Genomic DNA, 17,650 nt, shown 5'->3' with positions numbered 1-17,650 from the left:
GAAGAAATATTCAATATAAGATTCTGTCAAATCAAGAATGAATAAAACAACTATCCATAATTAAGCCTATATTTTATAACTTTTTAGTGGGGAAAACCTATTTCATTGTCAATTTTTTTAAAGAGAATTATGTACCTCTGTTTAAAAAAGTGGCTTAGAATGGCTTCTGTATAAACTAATCTGAATCTGTATTTTGAGTGTAATTTGTGTAGCGATTAACTTAAAATTTAGTTTTATTAATTAAGTTTAGTAATAAACTAGTTTATTAGTGCTGCACTAAATTACAAGTAATATAAAGGCATTATAATTCAAAATGTTGTTTGTCTTAATTTTACAAAGAGCAACACTATTCATTCCTGCATTAGGTATCTCCTCTTTTTTAATATTATTTATTTATTTATTTTTGCACGAGGCAAAGTAAGTGTGGATTGTTACGTTTTTGTAAAACAGTAATTGACCTTTCAGATGCTTTCCCTTTTAAACCTCTTTTGTTAAATGAGGGGCTGGATGCATTAGGAATGGCTGGGTAGCCAAAGAGATGTTATCCTATACTATCCAAAGAGAGAACAATGGTGTCCAGTATGTAGTCCTCCAAAGTGACTGTGTTAAGAGAATATGTATCTGATTATATGTTGAATATGTGTTCCCTGAGCCATGCCCTGCAGTTTTTAAATGGAAGTGTCTGAATCAGTCAATATAGGGAGGTAGACAGAGGCATCATTTCCCCTGCAGCCTGTGGAGTAGATTTGAAGTGACCTGCATGTCCTCTGGAGCTGCTCAACATTTCCCCCACCGGCCATGTGCTGCTGATTCATTGTCTGCTTACCTGCTTGGGGCAAGTCCCCATGGGGTGGAGGAATAAGATTAGGAGCTCAACTAAATCTGCCTAGTGTAGGGGAGTGCCTACCAAAGGGTGGCTTCTCCTCCCTACACAATCACTCAGGGCAGCCTAAGAGAAGGGAAAATTAAGATAATCTGAGATCCAACAACCATTTTATCCGTCCCAAGCCAGTTTAGAGCAGCATGGAGGCTGCATGACATCTGGGGTTCACCAACGAGCATCTTACTTGCTTACATACACTCCCTGCCCATGATGCCCCTCTCCATCACAGACGTATCCTCTGCACTAGCGGCTGTGGGCAGGGAGGCATAGCAGCAAGCTGCACTGCTTCTGCGCCCACTGGGGACTCCCACACATCCAGAAATGGATTAAAGCAGAGGCACTATGGGGCTGTGCCTAGGGCCTCAGCTCCTGGAATCACGTGGTTCCACCAGAATTTCAGCTTTCATTTTTAAAAAAAAAATAAGTTTCTAGCTCTCATGGTTATGAAGAAAAATGCATTGACAGCCTTAGTCAACAGACAGCCTGGAACAATAGCTCTGAGGTTTGAACTGCCCCATGCATCACAGCAGGGGTGACATCTCCCAGTCCCGCTGCTCTGAGGGCTCTGCTCATGCCACCACAACTGAGTGTTCTGTGTGTGGCCAAAGGCAAAGAGTGCTGCAGTCCCAGACCCTGCTGGGGTAAGTACGGGAGAACCCCCTTATTGCCAACTTTGTCTGTCCAGCAGAGAAAGGGAAGAGCTGCTGCAATGTTTGGGAGATAGGAGCACCCCATGCTGCTGCCCCAGCCACTCTGGGAAGGGAGGAGGGGTTTCTGGTCACCATCACTCCAAGTGATGAGCAGAACTACAGTTCGGGGATGAGGTTGGGCAGAGGCTGCAGGAACACAGCCATATGGAGGTGCGTCTAGGATTCTGTGTTGCCTTAATGCAACACTGTCTTCAGGGTGGGTTGCTTTTGCTGTCTTTTCACTGTCTGAATAGTGCAAAGGTAGCAGAATAGGGCAGAGAATCTGCCCCCAGGTATTGATTCAGTCTCCTTAACCTTTTCTGGAACATTATGTTCAGTCCTCAGGCTAGAAAGGTTGGAGGCTGCTGATGAAGATACTCCTGGTGCCTTTTAAAAAAAAAAACATTTTCTTTCTCATCAGAATATTACCATTTCTGATTTGATGCTCAGTCCTTCCTTTACTATTCTGGAAAGGTTAATTTCAAGGACAATCCATCCTTACAGCAAGTTCTTTTTCATTAAGAAAAAAGGTGGGAAGTAAACTACCTAAGAGTCGAGTCTTAATGTTCTTGATATTTTAATACATGAATGCTTAATTGTCAGTCTTGGGGAATACATTAGCTAAAACACAAAAGCTCAACTGCAACACTTTAACCTCCTTTCTGTTGACACTTCAGTATAAATGTTAATGATGGAAATTTAGAGCAAATCAATTAAAATGGAAAAACACTTAGTTTCTGGAAGAGATTAAAGTTTCTCCTTTACAGGCTCAAAGGCCCAGACTGTACTACAGAAATACTGAGTTAGGAAAGACTATTTTTCAAAGATTTCAGAAGCTGGTTGGAACTAGCAAAGTTGTGCTGCAATTGTAGGTAGAATGTAAGTTAGTAAATCGTTTTTTAAAGGCCATTCTCAAGACTAGGTATAAAGGATGCTTGTCTAACTTTAAATCTCCCATCTAACTCCAGAAGTTAAATGTGCCTTTGGAGATTTTATTTTTCTACAGGGTATGGATGTTTCTGTGTATATGTTAGTGTACATATGTGTGGTATGCATACATTACATACATTTACATTCACACAATCCTATCACTTATGCGGTGGTGATAATCGTGATTAAATGTGATTTATTTAATTTAACACACACATTTCTCTTGCCTGCACTTTTCCTATTGCTAAAAATCCTACGACTGACCATCAGCATCAAATAGACATTGATTAAAATTCAACCCACCCTGAAAATTCATAGAAATGTGGGACTGGAAGGGACCTCAAGAGGTCATCAAGTTCATCCTCATATACTGAGGCAGGATGAAGTAAACCTAGACCATCCCTGACAGGTGTTTTTTTAATCAGTTAAAAACCTCCAATGACAGGGATTCCACAATCTCCTAGGAAACTGTTCCAGTGCTTAAATATCTTTATAGTTAAAAAGTTTTTCCTGATATCCAACCTATATCTCTCTTGCTGCAAATTACGCTGATTACTCTTTGTCCTACCCTCAATGGATGTGAAGAACAATTGATCACTGTCCTCTTTATAACAGCCCTTAACATATTTGAAGATTGTTATCATGTCCCTCCTCAGCCTTCTCTTCTCTAGGCTAAATGTCTTCTTCTCTCCCACTAAATGTGCAATTACCTTCCTCCCCTCCCCCACCAAATAAAAATAAAATAAAATAGAAATTATGCTGGCTTAAGTCCCAGGATGAACAATATTCAGTCCTGCAGCAGTTAGAAGTTTAACACCCGATATTTCATGACTCTGCAGAGCTGCAGGCAGGGGACCACATCCTCAGGCACAGAAGGAGAAGACAGGGATATAGCTCTTCTCTTCTTCTTCCCCTCTCCCCCAAATCTCCAATTCTGAGGAACAGCTAGAAGTCAGTTTCAACAGCTTCAGAACTCTGTTTCAATAGCTAGAATGGCCCCATGGGCTGTTCTGCTCCCATAATCACTGGCGCACACTGGGCTCTGGTCAGGCCTTCCTGTGCCTCTAGAATGTCCGATACTCCAGGAGTTGGCAGGAGCGGATCGCATAGTTAACTTTATCGCAGTTTCATGTTAGCTAGTGATTCTCCAATGCACGGGAAATTCCCATCTGTCCTATTAAGGGCAGCTGTCTGTCCCTTTTAGACCATCAGAAAAATATGAAGAGGATGGAGTGCAGTGCTTTTTACTATTGAAAAGGATCGATTCCTGGTGTCCCATGAGACACATAATATTTGTGTTTCTATAACTGGAAGATCCTGAGTTCCAGACTTTAAATCTTACACGTTTAGGTATAGTGAGGCTATCTTACGATATTTTAAAGTTTGCTCCTAGATTTGTGTGTGTATTTATATGTTGAAGTCTGATTCCAGTTAGTTGTTTTTTTCACTTATATATTGTAACTTCTCTGAGACAAGTAGAGAGGTATCCTGATTTGTACTAGTGTCCTTTAAACACAAATCTTGCTGTCCTGTTTTTAATTTGTCTCTCCCTCTGAATTCTGCAGTTACTCATAACTAAGAAAGCTGTCATTACACGTGAGGGAATTCAAGTATTATAAATTAAATACAATTAAAAATCTCTAAAAACATTAATAAAATAGATATTGGAACTTCCCCCTGCCCAAGACTTGCTGGAACTTGGATCTTCTCCCCTACCCTAACCTGTAGTCTTGGAAGGAATAGCAATGGGAATACAATTATTTTATTTCCAGCCATGGCCACAGCACAACAAATGAGATTTTGACTGCAAATACCTGTCTACTCTTCTCATCTTCCATGCCCCAGAAATAGAAATAAAGAAAGGCTTTGAATAGTCGAGAAATCAAGAACATTAATATGATCTCAAACTGGTAAAAAAAATTGTTTAAAATGCTATTTGGAGATTTAGTTATAGAAAGTCCTTATATATTTTAAAAGATGAAGATGGGCATTAATAATAGCCTTCTAATCTAGTTTTGATTTTCTCAGTATATTTATCAAAAAATAACCAACTGCAGTATTTTCATTGTAAGGGGACCCTGTCCATGCCTGGATTGATGGCAGAGTATCTCTTCACTTCCTCCAGTTTCAGAACAGCACTGGCTGCTCTGGAGCACCACTGCAACACCATATGGTCATTTCTAGCATTAGCCCATGATAAATTGCTGCATTCCCATGAGTTTAGCAGACTGAAACCCAATTATAATGGAAAGAAATCTTATATAATAAATAGTGAAGCTTCACTATAAAATAGGTGTGAGTCAGCTGAAATGTATTTAAGTGATTCAGGAATTTTCCTTCATTTCACTGTAAACATAGGTACTGGTATAAATGAATTCATTATAAGCAAGTTCCACTGTATATCACCTCTGAGTACTAGATGATTGGACTTGAATTGCAAAATGAAAGAAACTCATTTGATTTTTCTGTTTTAAGCATTTCTATCTTTCAGATCAGAGTGAAATGTCTGCAAGACATAGTTTAAGTAACATAGAGTTCATTTAAGTCTGTTCCAAAAATACTTTCATTTGTAGGGGTTTTTTCGTTGTTGTATGGGGTTTTTTAAAATTTGTTTTACTTTTAAAGCTTTTTCAAAATTGTAAGTGTACAAAATTTCTGTAACAGATAAATTGCATCAATTGGTATATAGATTAACTATGTGACTTAAAATAAGAATATAATTATCTTAAATTTATCCCTGTTAAAACTCCACTAACTTTAATAGATTTATACCAGCTGATTATTTTCAGATCTGACTATTAGCTCAGAGGAATGCTGATATAAAGACATTTGAACAAAAAAATATATTAAGAATGTGCAAGGTAAGCTCATAAATAAAATATTTTAATTAGGTGCTTCAACCAAAAGTCTTCATTATCTGATTTAGTCAATCAGGTGGGTTCATGTATTTGAAAGAATCCTTTTTATCTGCAGTACTGAAACTCTTAGCAACAGGAACTGAACCTGAGTCTTTTGGTGCTTGATATAGGAGTTTTTGCTGCCTTAGCTGAAAGAGCCCTTCTCTTAGCCAATCGTGTAGCAAACTCATGAATCTCTAGTTGACCAAGCCACCACTAGAGTGGGGCAGAGTGCCACACCAAGCAGGCATTCCTTGTATACTGTGCTCTCCCTTGCCAGGGAAGTGCATTCTGTGCTTCAGAGGTTTCCCACTTCAATTCCCCCTATGGGCCACCATGTATCATGTTGACACCCCAGCTGGTTTGTCACCAGCAGGAATCTAACCTGAGACCTCAGGATCTTAATGCATGAGGTCACCTGCCTGAACAGAAAAGCCTAACTCTCTTAGCCATGGCTGTAGCAGAATCATCAATCTCTAGTTGGCTTAGCCACCACTAGAGGGGAACAGAATGCCACACCAAGCAGCCATGGCTTACATTCAAAAGTATATTCACATGAAAGAAAAGTTTATTTGTTCACATTGTTAAGGCAAGCATGAATCCAAATGCATATGTATAAAGCAAAAGGAAGTATAAATACTGTTTGTTTCCAAGTAGATGTCCATGAATATCTAAAAAAAAATCTTTATTCCCAGTATTCCTGCTAATAGGTATCTCTATTTCTCCAGCTTGGAGTCCTACCTAGGATTCTGGAGCTCTCTTTGAGAAACGTCTCCCACAATTCTCTGTCTCCAGAAAAAGCCAACGGCAGTCATAAGTACTCTGTCAGAGCCTTTATTTGAAGCTTTGCCCCACCCTCACATTGTGTCATCCCATCTAATTCCAGTATCCATGGTACCTCTCCAAAATACTTCCTTGCACCTTCAGGAAGTCTTAGGTCTTTCTCCCCAACCTCCTGCTCCACTCTCCCCCACCTATATCCACATGCAAATATTAATTCCTTTTTAAATATTATTGTTTATTGTATTTAATAACTGAGATTGCATTGCTTATGTTGGTGTGTTGTAAATTATAGAAATACCTGGATTAGATTTGATGACAGATAGAGGTGACCTACTCTGTTATGACCTAGTGAATGACAGGATCTCAGAGCAGTAGTCTTTAAAACATTAATTGATTCTCATGACACTACAACTGAGGAAGGTAAGTGTTAACATACCAATTTTACAGATAGGTAAACTCAGGCACAAAACAGTTTAAACTGACAATGACTCAGTAACAGAACTAAGAACAGACATTCTGATTCAAAGTCACTTGCTGAAGACATAAGACAGTGCTGCCTTAATTATTTGTTTATTACTAGTTGAAATATCACCTTCCAAAAATGTCTTTCAGCTCTGGCTTGCTGATGATTGCTGGTTGCAAGCAAACTTGTATTTGGGTATTCATCAGGAGTATGAGCTTGAAGACCAGAGGCCATATTGTTTCAGTGTCATGGTTGGACATGGCAAGAGTCATTATTTCAATGCAGATCTGGGCAGTGAGCTGGTGGCATGGGAAAAATCATTTCAAAGAGCAATTTTCTTGGAAGTTCAAAGAACAGGGGTAAGTAATACATGACTTCATTACTACAGCCATTTTATTGCTAAGATAAGTATAACAGAACTTTTAGACAATTACATATATATATGTGTGTGTGTTTGTAACTTTTAAAATTGACTTTCATAAAGAAATAGGCAATGAAAAGTACAGACATGACCTTATAACTTTTGTATGTTTCTAAATATTGCATGCTTCACTGGATCGCCAATAGAAGTATGGAACAATGCAATTTTGCAACTTGTCATAAAAACAAGACCCGACAATACTATATAGACATATCAAATAGGAGAAGATGCTCATGAATAGGAACAAGAGGGTAGGACAGGACTGGGGAAAGGAAGAGAAGAGGTTAGGTGCAATGGAGATCTGGCACTCTTTAAGCCAACTCAACATTTTTATGTAGAAATGAGGTCCAAATTTCTTCAGATTCATATAATTGCTGTCTGCAGCAATAAGTTATTCTTTCTTTGGCTGCTAACTCAGACACATCGAAATACCACTGGGCATAAGCCTACAATTCCATTTTTGTAAAATCATGCACTTGGTGACCATTGCAGCCCTCAAGTACCAAAGTCTTTGTGGCAAAGTTAAACCCAGTTTATAGAAGAAGCTAGGATATAATTTTCAGCCAAGGTTTGGCTGCTGAAGCTGAGCAGTCTCTTAACTCTTGAGTCCACCTTTTTTCAGAGCTGCCTAACTATTGGACTAACTATTGGACTATCTTATAATATCTTATATATCTTATAGTATATGCCTAACTATTGGACTATCTTATAGTATATGCATCAGGGTTTGTTTTCCTTTATTACAGTGCAAACTAACATCAAAAGATAATGCCTTTATCTTATGCAACCTCTTTGGTGTCCAGTACATTTTGAATAAAACCTTGTGTTGTATCAAGCATAGCCTGAGAACCACAAAAGCATTTTTAACATTACGTAATATGCTCTGCCATTTGGATTCTTTTAAGGGCTGTGATAACTCACTTTCCCATGCATTCACAAAGAACACCAGATTAATGAGATTCCTCTTTGTTAGCAAAGTATAAATAGTGGACATGGGCTTGGGTGTTTTTGAAGTATTTCCAAGGTTCCTAGTAGTTGTGGGGCCTCTGGAAGTATCTGGATCTCAGGGTATCTGGACCAAACTGATATGTTAGCAAGTGTCTTAGTTGTAAGTACTGCCACTCCGCTGAGGGTGGCAGGTTATAACATTGCTTTAGTGTTAGAAAATGGACAAAGCCCTCATCACCAGCTAATTGGAAAATCCAGATGATGGCCCTGCTCAGCCAGTTTTTCCAAATTATAGGTTTGTTCCTGATTTTCAAGTCTGGGTAACCCCAGATAGGTGCTTTTGCATGATCTTGGGGTTGAAATTGGTACCTCTTAACTAGTATAGCCCAGCCACCGCTATAAGCACCTTCTTTTTTTTCCTTGAACAAAAAGAGAAACTGAGGAGACTTGCAGGGGGAATGCAGCAATGCATTACTACACATTCAGTTTCCACCCACATGGATATAAGGGTGATAGCATGCTGGAACTGGTTTGAGATCTGTGGCATAATAAAAGCATAATTGTGATTTTGTAGGTCTGGGAGCCCAATGCCACCATTTGCTACAAGGAACTGGAGTTAGTTAGATGATAGTTGTGGTTATTGATCAGGGCCCTCAGGAAGGCTCTAATAATGCTATTAAATTTTCTAAAATAAGATGGAGGGATAAATACAGGTAGATTCCTCTATACCCTAAGTGGCTTAGGCAGAATATTCATTCTTATTGTGTTAACTCTTTGTCACAGGCTCAAGTAGAGACCAGGCCACCTATTTGTACATTAATGATTTGAGAGAGTACATGATCTAAATTGATCTTCACTAGTTAATACTTCTTGAGATTTTTATACCTAGCTACAAAATTGCATTAATTTGCCCGTGGAAAGTCCATGGAGAGAAAGACCCGCTACATGTCAGCCTGGAGATTTCCAGTAGTTATAGTTTTTTCCAATTTATTTTGTAGCCAGATATTGATTCAGATGGTTGAATTAGTGATAAGAGGGCTGGAATTGTAGTTTCTGACTTGGATATCAATTTTATATTTTTTTAATAATCTTATAGTGAATACACTGAATACACAAACAAGGAAATCTAATAATCTTCTAAATGTTGATTTATCTATGAGCACACACACTGGCTAGCATGCGTTGTGACAGCCCAGAGAACAGATGTTCCAGCAAGAGTATTATAATGAAGTTACCCTGGTTGTAATAAATGGAAAATCAGTACATTATTCTGTGGAGATTCTTTGAAAAAAACTGGTTATGAAATGTCTAAAAGTTTATCCTTCCATTCAGATGGACTAAATTAATCAATTTTTATGCATAATGTTTTAATTTAATTTAATCTCATCATACACATACGTGAGTGTGACTTGGGAGTGACTCTGTTAACATCAAAAGAGTTATACCAGTGTAAAATGTAGTGAGCAAGCCCTGCTGGTTTAAATGAGGAACCCTAAACCTCAAAAGTAGGAGCTGGCAGATTGTCACCACTACATGAATGGCAAAATCCATTTCAGTCTGATCCTTTCCTCCGATATAAGGATACAATTCTCTTAAATGGGAGTTACACTGGTGTTCTGATGACAGAATTTGGCTCATAATATTGATTTAATTCACATAATCTCTGAACTCTAAAATCTTGCTAATATGATATTATTGCTATGTACAGTAAGCAAATTAAAAGCTGATCAGCTACAGCTGTATCTCCAAGTGCACTGGACCAGCTCTTGGGGCCCCTGGTGGAAGAGGGACATAAATGGCTTTCCCTCTTCCCCATTCCAAATTCCCAGAGCTGCTGGGGTACTGGTCCAGCGCCTGGTGCAAATTTGCATGGCTAATGTAATATGTGCTGGTTTCATAGTGGTTGTTATGCAGCCAGCGATTATTAGAGCACAGTACACTCCATTATTACAAAAGACACCACCTCAAGTCTCTAGCACATCCACATACGCTATGCTGTGGGAAACGGGCCGGGAAAAGGGGACTGTGCAGGGCTAAGGAATCTGGCTCCTGAACTCCAAAAGAAGAGTGTAGTCCTTTAGAAGAGCTTGCTTAAACAAGCAAGTGAACAAACAACCACAAACCCAGAGGTATTTATTTTTCTGAAATGGACAGATTGGTTGCTTGGGAAAAGATGTTTTCTCAAGCCATCTCTGAGTCTGGTTAGTTTAGATTTTTAAATCTATACTGCATCATTGTTTTGCCTTTTGTGTTCACTCTGGCATGCAGCTAAGTACCAGATAGCTTTTGATGTGATAATCTGGAGGGGCTCACGCCAAAACTAAACAATTTATATACATTATCAAATCACAGTAAGCAATGCTTATATACACTTTGAAATCATAGCAGAAAATAAAATAGCATCACAAGTAAAGCTGCATTTTAGCTGCATTTTAGAGTTTGTGTAAATACACTTGGGTGTAGTGAACATGGTTTTATGGTCAAAGAGGTGCTGACAGTCGGCTTGTCCCTTGGCAGAAACAGTCTAAATTTTTTTAGTTAGCCTAAACATCTCATTTAATAAAAATGTAAGCATGTAAGACTCATGTATAAAAACATGTGAGTATTTCTTAAATTCACTAGTGGTGCAGGCAAGTTTATAATGACCTAACATTATTTTAGGTGAGGTTAGTCCTGCTTTGAGCAGGGGGTTGGACTAGATGACCTCCTGAGGTCCCTTCCATCTATATGATTCTATGATTATATTGTGCGGGGCATACAAACACACTAGGTCAGAAAGGGTTAAAAGATGGCCCCACCCCACGTAGCCCCACCCCTCCAGCCATGCAGAGCATGCTCCAACTGATGAAAGGGCTGAAAAGGGTGTAATGCAGCTCAAAAGGGGGAAGGCTGAAGGGGAAGACTGACCTACCCTCAAGGGTCCTGACAATGGCACCAAAAAAGCCTCCTTCAAAGAACTGGACTCATATGCTGAGCCCCGTCAGTACTGATGCCTGGTTTCCTTTTCTTTTTCTTTTCTTCTTATCTTGGACCAGAAGCCGAGAAAGAAAAGTAGTGGCAGGAAGTAACTCAGGGAGGGAAACTCAAAGGGCACCTTCGGGGGCCAGACCCAGTTGAATCTCCTAGGATCCTGGGTGGGAACCCAGTGGAGGCGCCGTCCTAGGTTCCCCTACCACTGCCCCTACTAAAGGAGGAATGCAAACCATCTGTCTACTTCAGTGCACCTCCAATTAAAGGAGGACTAGGACTGCAAGACTTACCCATTGGGAGGTGGCAGTATAAAACATTATACTGATAGCTTCATTTGTCCACTGCTTTTTGAAAAAGACTGACTAAAATCTTCTTAAAGACAATTTCCCATTGCTGTGATGTGTGCTTTGTTTTATATTGAGGATTCAGCATCAAGTTGATGGTTGACTTCACAGATGGATATGACAAAATGAAAAGCTGGGTAGTACCAATGCTAGAGCTAGGAACAGAGTGAAACTAATGCATTTATTTTAATAAATATTGGGTTTTTTGCATTTGTGTACATTGATTTTTTTCCTCAAAAATGTCTTGAGAGCAGGCTTTGGGCTTCTGAGAGACGTTGAGTCACATGCTCACTATATAAAGTATTCTCAACATAAATTCTTCAAGAAATGATAGATCTTTCTGACCCACCACACAATTATCCTATCTATCAGTAATATGAAAAGCAGATAGCATATAACTAAGGTGGAGGATAACAAAGAAGATTCAAATGACTGCTGCTGGGTTTTTTTTTAATGATACAATTTCTGCAGTGCTTTTTATGAGTCTTAAAATCTGATATCCTGGAATATCTTGGAGATCTCTAAGTGAAGGTACAATTATTCATTTTGTGTGTAATTGTCTCTCATTTGAATTCAACAAACTGCTAGCCAAAAATAGTAGAATAATAGTGATCCTTCACCCATTCATTCCTCAAGCCAATCTGAAGTCTCCAGCAAAGCCTTTCAGTTGGCCCATGACTGCAAGGCCCAAGATTCAGTGGGGACCCATCCCTCGGGCTCTCCCCCCCGAACTTTGCATATACACAGAAACTTGCCCTAAGCTAGTATTTCGTGCCAGTTGGGTCAAGGGGTGCAGCATTTCCTTGGGAGAAGTGAGAAACGTGCAAGACTTTAGTCTCCACAATTCTCTCTTTTACTTCAGAAAATAAATACCTCTAAGGCTAAGGTTTAGCAAGCTTTTCGCTGGGATGGTCCTCTTCTGAAAGACAGTCAACAGCAGCTGAAATGGTGTCTGAAATTTAGTCTTACATATTAATATTGCTGACAATGAATAAGGGCTGCACATTTCAGTGACCAGCAAATGTGAGGTTAGCAATTACAGGGCACATCTTAGCATTAGCCTGTGCACATACTTCCCTTTCAAATTTTATAAACAACTTTTTACAACTTTCTGACAGTTTTATGCCTCTGATTCTAAAGTCCCCTGAAAGCTGCTTCCCAATTTTTGCCAACCAGGTCACTCCATATTCCTCCTGCCCTTAAACCTGCCACATGCTTCTAAATGCCTTCTTTCAAACTGAACTTTTTCATGTACTCATCTGAAGAAATGCACCTTTCAGAATCCTAATTACCTAACCACTCACCCTCATGGGCTCAGTACAGAAAATTCACAGATTATACAGCAAGAATCAACAGTGTTATCATATTATAAACCATTAAAACAATATTCTATGTGTAATACTCAGAACTTGATTTTTACAACAAGTACATCCATATTTCAATTATTTTTTCAATTGTATTCTCAGCAAAGTATTTTGAATAAAGTTGTGGCAGTTAGTGAAAAATTACTTTCTGATTTATTGTGTGTTAACTTTGACAAATCTTGGAATCCTTATCTTAAAAGTATAACTCTGAACCCTTTCAGTCATATTTCTGATTATTTGCTGAATTAATTCATTCCATTAAACTCCAGGATAACTTATTGTTTTAATAGCAGAACCATAAAGTGCTTATAGTGCTGAGACTAAAGGTTACTGGGAAGTTTCTTTTTTCACATAAAATACGGTGATGTAGGGGGGAAATCTTAATGTAAATTGGGATATTTGTAAAATACTTTGGAAACTGTAGAAGATAATGATCTATGCTTCCTATAAATCTCTTCTGACAATGGGCAGCCATGCTAAGGATAGCAGGAATATTAGGAATATTAAGGATATTAGGAACTAGGAAACATTTAGGGAAAGGGGGAGCCTATACAGAAAGTATGGGCTCCACCTAAACCAAAATGGAACCGGATTGCTGGCACCTAAAATTGAAAAGGTCGTAGAGCAGTTTTTAAACTAAGGGCTGGGGGAAAGCTGACAGATGAGGAGCATGTGGTTTGGACAGAGACATCCCTTAGGGGAGGATCTATTAATGGAGATTCTCTATATCCTAGTAATGAGAAGAGGAAGGAAGAAGATAAAATATAGGTAGGATCTGATGAGCAACAGTTGAATGAAAAAGAGTCCCATTCAATTACATTACATAATAGCAGATGGCTAAAAAGTGACATTTTATTAAGTGCTTATATATAAATGCTGGAAGTCTAAATACTCAGATGGGTGAACTTGAATGCCTCATACTAAATGAGGATATTGATATAATAGGCATCACAGACACTTGGTGGAATGAGAATAATCAATGGGACACAGTAATACTAGGGTACAAAATATATTGGAAGTACAGAATAGGTCTTAGTGATGGGGCAGTGGCACTATAAGTGAAAGAAAGCGTAGAGTCAAATGAAGCAACAATCTTAAATGAACCAAACTGTGCCATAGGATCTCTATGGATAGTAATTCTATGCTTGAATAATAAAAGTATAGCAGTAGGGATATACTTACCAACCACCTGACCAGGATGATGATAGTGATGTGAAATTCTCAGGGAGATTAAAGAGGCTATAAAAATAAAAAAACTCAATAATAAGGGGAGATTTCCCCATATTGACAGGGTATATGTCACCTCAGGACGGGATGTAGAGATAGTTTCTTGACATCATAAATGACTGCTTCTTGGAGCAGCTAGTCCTGGAACCCACAAGAGGAGAGGCAATTCTTGATTTAGTCCTGAATGGAGCACAGTATCTTGTCCAAGAGGTGAATATAGAGCTGAACTGCTTGGTTACAGTGACCATAACATAATAAAATGTAACACCCCTGTGGGGGGAGAGGAGACATCAAAGCAGTCCACCACAGTAGTATTTAATTTCAGAAAAGGGAACTACACAAATATGAGGAAGTTGGTTAAACAGAAATTAAAAGGTACAGTGCCAAATGTGAAATCCCTGCAAGCTGCATAGAAACTTTTTAAAGACACCATAATAGAAGCTACATTTAAATTTATACCCCAAATTAAAAAACATAGTAAGAGGACCAAAAGGGTGCTAACCGACAAAGTAAAAGAAGCTGTTAGAGGCTAAAAGGTATCCTTTAAAAAGTGTAAGTTAAATCCTATTGAGGAAAATAGAAAAGAACATAAATTCTGGCAAGTGAAATGTAAATATATTAGGAAGGCCAAAAAAGAATTTGACTAACATATAGCCAAAGATTAAAAAAGTAACAGCAAAAAATTTTTGTGTACATCAAAAGCAGGAAGCCCGCTAAACAATCAGTGGGGCCCCTGGTCGATTGAGATGCTAAAGGAGCATTCAAGCAATGTAAGGCCAGTTTGGAGAAACTAAATGAATTCTTTGCTTTGGTCTTCACGGCTGAAGCTGTGAGGGATATTTCCAAACTTGAGCCATTCTTTTTAGGTGACAAATCTAAGGACTGTCCCAGATTGAAGTATCATTAGAGGAGGTTTTGGAACAAATTGATAAATTAATTAGTAATAAGTCACCAGCACCGGATGGTATTCACCCAAGAGTTCTGAAGGAACTCAAATGTGAAATTGCAGAACTACTAACTGAGGTATGTAACCTATCAGTGAAATCAGCTTTTGTACCAGATGACTGGAGGATAGCTAATGTGACACCATTTTTTGAAAAAGGATCCAGAGATGATTCTGGCAATTACAGACTGGTAAGCCTAATTTTAGTACTAGGAAAATTGGCTGAAACAATAGTAAAGAACAGAATGATCAGACACACAGATGAACAGGATTTGTTGGGGAAGAGTCAACATGTTTTTTCTAAAGGAAAATCATGCATCATCAATGTACACGAATTTTTGAGAGGGTCAACAATCATTTGGACAAGAGTGATCCAGTAAATATAGTGTACTTAGATTTTCAGAAACCTTTAACAAGGTCCCTCACCAGAGGCTCTTAAGTAAAATAAGTGGTCATGGGATAAGAGGGAAAGTCCTCTCTTGGATCAGTAACTGGTTAAAAGATTGGAAACAAAGGATAGGAAAAATGGTCAGTTTTCAGAAGAGAAAGGTAAATAGTGGTGTCCCCCTAGGAGTTTGTACTAGGACCAGTACTGTTCAACTTATTCATAAATGATTTGGAAAAAGGGATCTCAAAAATTGGGGGACTGGGCAACAAAATTCAATGTTGGTAAATGCAAAGTAATGCATTAGAAAACATAATCCCAACTATACATATAAAACGATGGGTTTCTAAATTAGCTGTTACTACTGAAGAAAGAGATCTTGGAGTCATTGTGAATAGTTCTCTGAAAACATTCACTCAATGTGCAGCAGCAGTCAAAAAGCTAACAGAATGTTGGGAATCATTAAGAAAGGTATAGATAATAAGACAGAAAATATATTGCCTCTATATAAATTCATGGTATTCCTACATCTTTAATACTGTGTACAGATCTGGTCACCCCATCTCATAAGAGATGTATTGGATTTGGAAAAGGTACAGAAAAGGGCAACAAAAATGATTAGGAGTATGGAACAACTTCTACATGAAGATAAGTTAATAAGTCTGGGACTTTTCAGCTTGGAAAAGAGACGACTAAGGGGTGATATGATAGAGATCTATAAAATCATGACTGGTTGGAAAGAGTAAATAAGGAAGTGTTATTTACTCCTCATAACACAAGAACTAGGGGTCACCAAATTAAATTAATAGGCAGCAGGTTTAAAAGAAACAAAAGAAAGTATTTCTTCACAGAACGCACAGTCAACCAGCAGAACTCATTGCCAGATAATGTTGTGAAGACCAAGACTATACCAGAATTCAAAAAAGAGCTAGATAAGTTCATGGAGGATAGGACCATCAATGACTATTAGCCACGATGGGTAGGTTTGCAAAACCATGCTCTGAAGTGTCCCTAGCCTCTGTTTGCCAGAAGCTGGGACTGGATGACAGGAGATGGAGCACTTGATGATTACTTGTTCTGTTTGTTCCTTCTGAAGGACCTGACATTGTCTGCTGTCAGAAGACAGGATACTGGGTTAGATGGGCTGTTGGTCTGACCCAGTATGACCATTCTTTTGAATACAAGAGGTGTGTTACTAATATTTTTTAAAAGGCTCTCACAAAATTCTTCACTCTTAGACTGTAAGAAGACCATGTTCCAAAGGTGCATATGCTTGCAAGGAGGAGGGGGTTGGGCCTTGTGGGATCCAATGATCTCAATGAAACACAATCACTTTCCTATAACCATAACCAAGGAGAGGAGGAAACAGCCCTTGGGAAGAAAACTTTAATTAACTGCACTTTGCTGGAAATGTTTATATTTTGTTTCTGAAAAATATATTGTAATTATCAAAAGTAGAGCACAGGGTAATTTGGACAGGTGGGGTATTAGACAGTTCAGGAGAAATAGGGCCATTTTTGCTTGGAGTCTTTTGAAATACCTGTCACTTGTAATACAAAGACAAAAAATTTGCTCTTCAAAACTATTTTAAGGAGACCCAGGGATAAGTCATCCTTGAGAAACAAGAATTCACATTATCCAGACAGAGGGATAGGGCGAATTCCAGGCAGAATTTTAAAAAGGGACTCAATGAACCCTCGAGTTCCCTTAAGCACTAATCTATGGAATACTCAAAATTCAAAATGAGTTTTGAGTTTGTCAAATCCCTCTCTGATTTAATTACAAGACTGTTAATGAGGCAAAACTCGAATGCATCAGAGTGTCTTTATGGTTTCTTTATTAATGAAGGAAGAGAGATACTGGGACTATAATAAACACAAAGTCCTCACATTTGGCTTTGTTTCTAAATTTGATGCTGTTTCCAGACCTCCTAACTGATTTCCTGATCCTCCAGTATGGTTCTGCCAGCACTCCCTATTCTATGTCAGTACTACTTTCTTAAGGTTTTTTTTCCCTTTCCCCTGCTTTGTTCAAAGTGAATTGTCCAGTTCTCAGTTACATGTAGAATAGAATACAAAGTTTTGTGACCAGCAGAGAACTGTTTGAATATCATGACAGAATTGCACCTCTCTATCTAGTAACATCAAGGGAGGACAGAGGAAGATTTGTTCATGATATGGGGTGTGGTCCTGTATCTCAGTGAATGGGTGGAAACTGTCAATTTGTGAGACAGTGGCAATGACAATTCAACCAAGAGGGGGATACCATTCAATTGGAATTGGTTAAGGTTGTGTTTTACACGTACTGTGTTCAATGCTAATGGACAAAAGAAGGATAAAAAGTTCAGCAGTCCATGAATTTTGGGTTTCACAAAGAGGGAATAATCTTACAGAAAGGAGACTT

General features: G+C 38.5%; 1 protein-coding gene across 1 annotated transcript in view; it reads left to right on the top strand.

The window, feature by feature from the left end:
* The window catches only part of SNTG2 (syntrophin gamma 2), a 429,181-nt gene that overhangs the window by 363,990 nt on the left and 47,541 nt on the right, over positions 1-17,650 (top strand). Inside the window, exon 14 of the mRNA XM_067544886.1 lies at positions 6,795-7,004. Coding sequence (XP_067400987.1) covers positions 6,795-7,004 — 210 coding nt within the window. The remainder of the gene's footprint in view (positions 1-6,794; positions 7,005-17,650) is intronic.

This window comes from Emydura macquarii, unplaced genomic scaffold (assembly GCF_026122565.2).
Source record: "Emydura macquarii macquarii isolate MOO-44397 ecotype Brisbane River unplaced genomic scaffold, CSIRO-AGI_Emac_v2 contig_1027, whole genome shotgun sequence".
Classification (NCBI taxonomy): domain Eukaryota; kingdom Metazoa; phylum Chordata; order Testudines; family Chelidae; genus Emydura; species Emydura macquarii.
The sequence above is the reverse complement of the archived record's forward strand: the minus strand, read 5'-3'. Positions and strand labels throughout refer to the sequence as shown.